This window comes from Oncorhynchus gorbuscha, linkage group LG08 (genome assembly GCF_021184085.1).
Source record: "Oncorhynchus gorbuscha isolate QuinsamMale2020 ecotype Even-year linkage group LG08, OgorEven_v1.0, whole genome shotgun sequence".
NCBI classification, from domain to species: Eukaryota; Metazoa; Chordata; class Actinopteri; order Salmoniformes; family Salmonidae; genus Oncorhynchus; species Oncorhynchus gorbuscha.
The window spans coordinates 74,351,552-74,359,051 of NC_060180.1; the positions used below are offsets into that span (position 1 = coordinate 74,351,552).

General features: G+C 46.5%; 1 protein-coding gene across 1 annotated transcript in view; it reads left to right on the forward strand.

Moving 5' to 3' along the window:
- Nucleotides 1–7,500, forward strand: part of LOC124042182 (collagen alpha-1(XI) chain-like) — a 202,892-nt gene that overhangs the window by 104,149 nt on the left and 91,243 nt on the right. Inside the window, exons 12-14 of the mRNA XM_046360585.1 lie at nt 2,472–2,546; nt 5,430–5,513; nt 6,438–6,494. Coding sequence (XP_046216541.1) covers nt 2,472–2,546; nt 5,430–5,513; nt 6,438–6,494 — 216 coding nt within the window. The remainder of the gene's footprint in view (nt 1–2,471; nt 2,547–5,429; nt 5,514–6,437; nt 6,495–7,500) is intronic.

Below are 7,500 nucleotides of genomic sequence, written 5' to 3' on the forward strand. Positions count from 1 at the left end.
TGTGTGTTGACTGGGGGGCAGTAAAGAGTCTATGGCTAAGTTTAGAATGGCACCCTATTCACTATATAGGGAATAGGGTGCCATTACAGAGTTAGCCGTATGTAGCTCTCTGGGTATCCCTCTGGATAAGACAGCAAGGCAGGCAGTCAACCAGCCAGACAGTTAGACTGTCAGGCAGGCAGTCAACCAGCCAGACAGTTAGACTGTCAGGCAGTCAGTCAGGCAGTCAACCAGCCAGACAGTTAGACTGTCAGGCAGTCAGGCAGGCAGTCAACCAGCCAGACAGTTAGACTGTCAGGCAGTCAGGCAGTCAACCAGCCAGACAGTTAGACTGTCAGGCAGTCAACCAGCCAGACAGGTAGGCTGTCAGGCAATCAGTCAGGCAGTCAACCAGCCAGACAGTTAGGCTGTCAGGCAGTCAGGCAGTCAACCAGCCAGACAGTTAGGCTGTCAGGCAATCAGTCAGGCAGTCAACCAGCCAGACAGTTAGACTGTCAGGCAATCAGTCAGGCAGTCAACCAGCCAGACAGTTAGACTGTCAGGCAGTCAGGCAGGCAGTCAACCATCCAGACAGTTAGACTGTCAGGCAGTCAGTCAGGCAGTCAACCAGCCAGACAGTTAGACTGTCAGGCAGTCAGTCAGGCAGTCAACCAGCCAGACAGTTAGACTGTCAGGCAGTCAGTCAGGCAGTCAACCAGCCAGACAGTTAGGCTGTCAGGCAGTCAGTCAGGCAGTCAGTTAGTCAGAGAAGGGAAGCAGTAACACATGGGAACAATTTGACCCAGCAGAGCACGTCTGAGACAGACAGAGACTAGATCAGAGCGTGTGACTAGCTTGCTAAAGAGATCATGCCCTGGTCTGGTCTGCTAAAGAGATCATGCCCTGGTCTGGTCTGCTAAAGAGATCATGCCCTGGCCTGGTCTGCTAAAGAGATCATGCCCTGGCCTGGTCTGCTAAAGAGGTCATGCCCTGGCCTGGTCTGCTAAAGAGATCTAACCCTGACCTGGTCTGTTAAAGAGATCTAGCCCTGGCCTGTTAAAGAGATCTAGCCCTGGTCTGTTAAAGAGAGCTAGCCCTGGTCTGGTCTGGTAAAGAGATCTAGCCCTGGCCTGTTAAAGAGATCTAGCCCTGGTCTGTTAAAGAGATCTAGCACTGGTCTGTTAAAGAGATATAGCCCTGGTCTGGTCTGTTAAAGAGATCTAGTCCTGACCTGGTCTGTTAAAGAGATCTAGTCCTGGCCTGCTAAAGAGATCTAGTCCTGGCCTGCTAAAGATATCTAGTCCTGGCCTGCTAAAGAGATCTAGTCCTGGCCTGCTAAAGAGATCTAGTCCTGGCCTGCTAAAGAGATCTAGTCCTGGCCTGCTAAAGAGATCTAGTCATGGCCTGCTAAAGAGATCTAGTCATGGCCTGCTAAAGAGATCTAGTCCTGGCCTGCTAAAGAGATCTAGTCCTGGCCTGCTAAAGAGATCTAGTCCTGGCCTGCTAAAGAGATCTAGTACTGGCCTGTTAAAGAGATCTAGTCATGGCCTGCTAAAGAGATCTAGTCCTGGCCTGCTAAAGAGATCTAGTCCTGGCCTGTTAAAGAGATCTAGTACTGGCCTGTTAAAGAGATCTAGTCATGGCCTGCTAAAGAGATCTAGTCCTGGCCTGCTAAAGAGATCTAGTCCTGGCCTGGCCCGCTGGTGGTAATACAGTGGATATACTGTGATTTATAATCCGGAGCGATTTACAGTTAAACCAGAGTGCATTCGTCTTGCGATAGCATATCCGTTAAATCATTAGCATTAGCATAACTATTTTTCCTCAGTTCTTTATCAACAACATAATGTTGTGATGATGTGTCTGAGTGCCCACCACATACCTTTACATTGATTTCACAATGCTAATAAATGCAATGTATTTTTGCATGGCTGGATGCTAGTTTTAAGTCCTCTGCTTATTCACAGTAGGAAGTCCCACCCCTCTGCTATTTCACAGTAGGAAGTCCCACCCCTCTGCTAATTCACAGTAGGAAGCCCCACCCCTCTGCTAATTCACAGTCGGAAGCCCCACCCCTCTGCTAATTCACAGTAGGAAGCCCCACCCCTCTGCTAATTCACAGTAGGAAGTCCCACCCCTCTGCTCGTCAGTACCCACATACTCTTTTCCTCTTTACAGATTTATATCAGTAATCATGTATATTTCCTATGTGATCATGATTAAGAAGTTCCTTCCCCTTTAACTTTGTAGTCAACCTCTCTAAATGATTCTATAATAACCAAATGTCTGTCTGTCTGTCTGTCTGTCTGTCTGTCTGTCTGTCTGTCTGTCTGTCTGTCTGTCTGTCTGTCTGTCTGTCTGTCTGTCTGTCTGTCTGTCTGTCTGTCTGTCTGTCTGTCTGTCTGTCTGTCTGTCTGTCTGTCTGTCTGTCTCTCTCTCTCTCTCTCTCTCTCTCTCTCTCTCTCTCTCTCTCTCTCTCCTACATTACCCAGGGTCCTCCAGGGCGTGCTGGTCTTCCTGGTTCAGACGGAGTTCCTGGTCCTCCAGGTACCCTTCTAATGCTGCCAGTAAGTCCCCTCTTACCTCATCTTTCTTCATTCTCTACCTCTCTCCTTCCCTCTTACCTCATCTTTCTTCATTCTCTACCTCTCTCCTTCCCTCTTACCTCATCTTTCTTCGTTCTCTACCTCTCTCCTTCGCTCTCTTACCTCTCTCCTTTGCTCTCTACCTCTCTCCTTTGCTCTCTACCTCTCTCCTTCGCTCTCTACCTCTCTCCTTCGCTCTCTACCTCTCTCCTTTGCTCTCTACCTCTCTCCTTCGCTCTCTACCTCTCTCCTTCGCTCTCTACCTCTCTCCTTCGCTCTCTACCTCTCTCCTTCGCTCTCTACCTCTCTCCTTTGCTCTCTACCTCTCTCCTTCGCCCTCTACCTCTCTCCTTCGCTCTCTACCTCTCTCCTTCGCTCTCTACCTCTCTCCTTTGCTCTCTACCTCTCTCCTTCGCCCTCTACCTCTCTCCTTCACTCTCTACCTCTCTCCTTCGCTCTCTACCTCTCTCCTTTGCTACCTACCTCTCTCCTTCGCTCTCTACCTCTCTCCTTCGCTCTCTACCTCTCTCCTTCGCTCTCTACCTCTCTCCTTTGCTCTCTACCTCTCTCCTTCGCTCTCTACCTCTCTCCTTCGCTCTCTACCTCTCTCCTTCGCTCTCTACCTCTCTCCTTTGCTCTCTACCTCTCTCCTTCGCCCTCTACCTCTCTCCTTCGCTCTCTACCTCTCTCCTTCGCTCTCTACCTCTCTCCTTCGCCCTCTACCACTCTCCTTCGCTCTCTACCTCTCTCCTTCGCTCTCTACCTCTCTCCTTCGCTCTCTACCTCTCTCCTTCCCTCTCTACCTCTCTCCTTCGCTCTCTACCTCTCTCCTTCGCTCTCTACCTCTCTCCTTCGCTCTCTATCTCTCCTTCGCTCTCTACCTCTCTCCTTTGCTCTCTACCTCTCTCTTTTGCTCTCTACCTCTCTCCTTCGCTCTCTACCTCTCTCCTTCGCTCTCTACCTCTCTCCTTTGCTCTCTACCTCTATTCTTCCCTCTCTACCTCTCTCCTTCCCTCTCTTCCTACTGCTGCTGCTCTTATAAAAGGTTCCATTTTCATGCTGCCAGTAAGTCCCCTCTTACCTCATCCGACCTCTCTCTCTACCTCTCTCCTTCCCTCTCTTCCTCTCTCCTTCTCTCTCTACCTCTCTCCTTCCCTCTCTTCCTACTGCTGCTGGTCTTATAAAATATTCAATTTTCATGTTGGCAGTAAGTCTCCTCCCCCCCCCCCCTCTCTCCCACCTTCCATCTGTCCTCAGCCTTATCTTCTATATTGTATTCTATGTTATTAGCGTTCATCATTGTCTAAAGGCCCAAAATGCAACCCACAACATTTCTCTTTAACCCATGAAGAAACACCTTTCCATCAACCTCCATATGTCCTGGCTGTCTGACTACCAGCTACCTGTTTCCATTAGGTCATATGTAACCTCCAGTCAACTGTGGTGTCTCTGTTTTGGACCGTGAAGTCACCTTGTTTAACACACTTCACCTCACTGTATTCCCGTTAAGCCCTCGGTACATATAAACCTCAGTCATTCAGCTTGTAAAAGTCACTGGGTGCAGTGGACTGGAACCGGTGACTGTGTAACCACTCTGCATGCAGCTCGGCGGACATTTTGGATCTAATGGATCTGTCATGGAGCCCAGTGACGGGTTTAGACACACTGCAGGGCTGCAACTCAGTGTCCGTGATGGATATGTTGGCGTTCCCCTGCTCAGACTTCGCTGACTCATGCCAGATAGGTATTTTACGTGTCAGCTTACCACATCATGTGTTAGAGCTATCTGGTGCCTGAAGGCATGGTCGGTGACGTGGCAAGCAACCATTGGTTGATGCTTGCAACGTCTGAGTAGGGGTGGCGGGACCATCGTCTGTCTGGGACGACCAGTGATGCTGATGAACACACAGGGCTGCATAAAGAATATATATTATATTTTACATATATATATATATATATATAAATAATATAGAGAGAGTGTGTATTATTAGCCAAACGAAAGGTCTGACCTCAAAAATATATATTAAAAAAAAATATATATATATATATTCTTTTCACATAGGGCTGCCCACAGAGATCCTGTAGTGTTCTGAGATGTCGTAATGTGTGACGGCTGCCCACAGAGATCCTATAGTGTTCTGAGATGTCGTAATGTGTGACGGCTGCCCACAGAGATCCTATCCTGTTCTGAGAGTGTTCTGAGTTCTGAGATGTCGTAATGTGTGACGGCTGCCCACAGAGATCCTATAGTGTTCCTGACGGCTGCCCACAGAGTGTTCTGAGATGTCGTAATGTGTGACGGCTGCCCACAGAGATCCTATAGTGTTCTGAGATGTCGTAATGTGTGACGGCTGCCCACAGAGATCCTATCCTGTTCTGAGATGTCGTAATGTGTGACGGCTGCCCACAGAGATCCTATAGTGTTCTGAGATGTCGTAATGTGTGACGGCTGCCCACAGAGATCCTATAGTGTTCTGAGATGTCGTAATGTGTGACGGCTGCCCACAGAGATCCTGTTCTGAGATGTCGTAATGTGTGACGGCTGCCCACAGAGATCCTATAGTGTTCTGAGATGTCGTAATGTGTGACGGCTGCCCACAGAGATCCTATAGTGTTCTGAGATGTCGTAATGTGTGACAGCTGCCCACAGAGATCCTATAGTGTTCTGAGATGTCGTAATGTGTGACGGCTGCCCACAGAGATCCTATAGTGTTCTGAGATGTCGTAATGTGTGACGGCTGCCCACAGAGATCCTATCGTTTTCTGAGATGTCGTAATGTGTGACGGCTGCTCAGTAGTTTGTGTCTTTGTGTGTTTGCTTTGCTTGTTCTCTAACGCTTTCGTCTCTTGTGTTGTGATTGACAGTTCCGTGCTGGTGGAGATGCACATAAGGGACCAGTGGTCTCAGCTCAGGAGGCCCAAGCCCAGGCGATCCTGTCCCAAGCCAGGGTAAGACACAACTAAACAACACAACTATCTTCTATGGTTTTATTAAAGTTTTGATATTATAACGCTATATTAACTATACTGTATATAATGGCAGGTTAGGGCACAGCTATCTTATATGGTTTTATTAAAGTTTTGATATTATAACGCTATATTAACTATACTGTATATAATGGCAGGTTAGGGCACAACTATCTTATATGGTTTTATTAAAATTTTGATATTATAACGCTATATTAACTATACTGTATATAATGGCAGGTTAGGGCACAACTATCTTCTGTATTATATACTACCTGAAATATGACTATATTACATCAATACTGTATATAATGTTAGGGTCTGACTCAGAACATAATGCAGTGCACTATTTAAGGAATAGGGTGCCATTTGAGAGACAGTGTTCAGACATCAACTGCAGTCCGGTGAATGATGCTTACAAGACCCTTATCTATGTTTTTACTTATCTATTTTTTACTTATCAATTTTTACTTATCTTTTTTTAACTTATCTATTTTTACTTAACTATTTTTTTACTTTATCAATTTTTACTTATCTATTTTTCTTTATCAATTTTTACTTATCTATTTTTTTACTTATCCATTTTTCTACTTATCTATTTTTCTTTATCAATTTTTACTTATCTATTTTTCTTTATCTATTTTTTTATCTATTTTTTTACGAATCCATTTTTTACTTATCTATTTTTACTTCACACTTATTTATCTTCAAACTGCATTGTTGGTTAAGGGCTTGTAAGTTAGCATTTCACTGTAAGGTTGTACCTGTTGTATTCGGCACCTTGGACAAATACACTCTGATTAGATTTGGAAGGTCCTGGATCAGGTGGATAGGGTTTAATAAGGACTGTGTAAAAAGGCTTGTTATCTCGCTGTAGTTTATTATGAGCTCTCTGTCCAATCACAGCTCTCCATGAGGGGTCCTCCTGGGCCAATGGGAATGTCAGGAAGATCTGGGCCTTTGGTGAGTCTCTCACACACACACACATGCCAACGGCATCGCACGCACACACACACACACACACACACACACACACACACACACACACACACACACACACACACACACACACACACACACACACACACACACACACACACACACACACACACACACACACACACACACACACACGTGATATTCAGCCAGTATGTTTGGCATGGAGAGTAAAACATTGCTGAAAACACGTTATATCCATCCAGCTATTATTTACGCTAACTGCAACATATTGAGGGCTCCCAGGGGCTCCCGAGGGGCGCAGTGGTCTAAGGCACTGCATCTCAGTGCAAGCAGGCATCACTACAGTCCCTGGTTTGAATCCAGGTTGAATCACATCCGGCCGTGATTGGGAGTCCCATAGGGCGGCGCACAATTGTAAATAATAATTTGTTTTTAACTGACTTGCCAAGTTAAATAAAGATTTTAAAAATTAAATGTCAGGCTGAACAGAAGAGCTTTCCTGGCAACAGGTATACGGTGCATTCGGAAAGTATTCAGACCCCTTGACTTTTTCCATATTTTGTTGAAGCACCTTTTGCAGTGATTACAGCCTCGAGTTTTCTTGGGTATGACGCTACAAGCTTGGCAGACCTGTATTAGGGGAGTTTCTCCCATTCTTCTCTGCAGATCCTCTCAAGCTCTGTCAGGTTGGATGGGGAGCGTCGCTGCACAGCTATTTTCAGGTCTCTCCAGAGATGTTAGATTGGGTTCAAGTCCGGGCTCTGGCTGGGCCACTCAAGGACATTCAGAGACTTGTCCCGAAGCCGCTCCTGCGTTGTCTTGTCTGTGTGCTTAGGGTCGTTATCCTGTTGGAAGGTGAACCGTCGCCCCAGTCTGAGGTCCTGAGTGCTCTGGAGCAGGTTTTCATCAAGGATCTCTCTGTACTTTGCTCCGTTCATCTTTCTCTCGATCAAGATTAGTCTCCTAGTCCCTGCCGCTGAAAAACATCCCTTCAGCATGATGCTGCCAC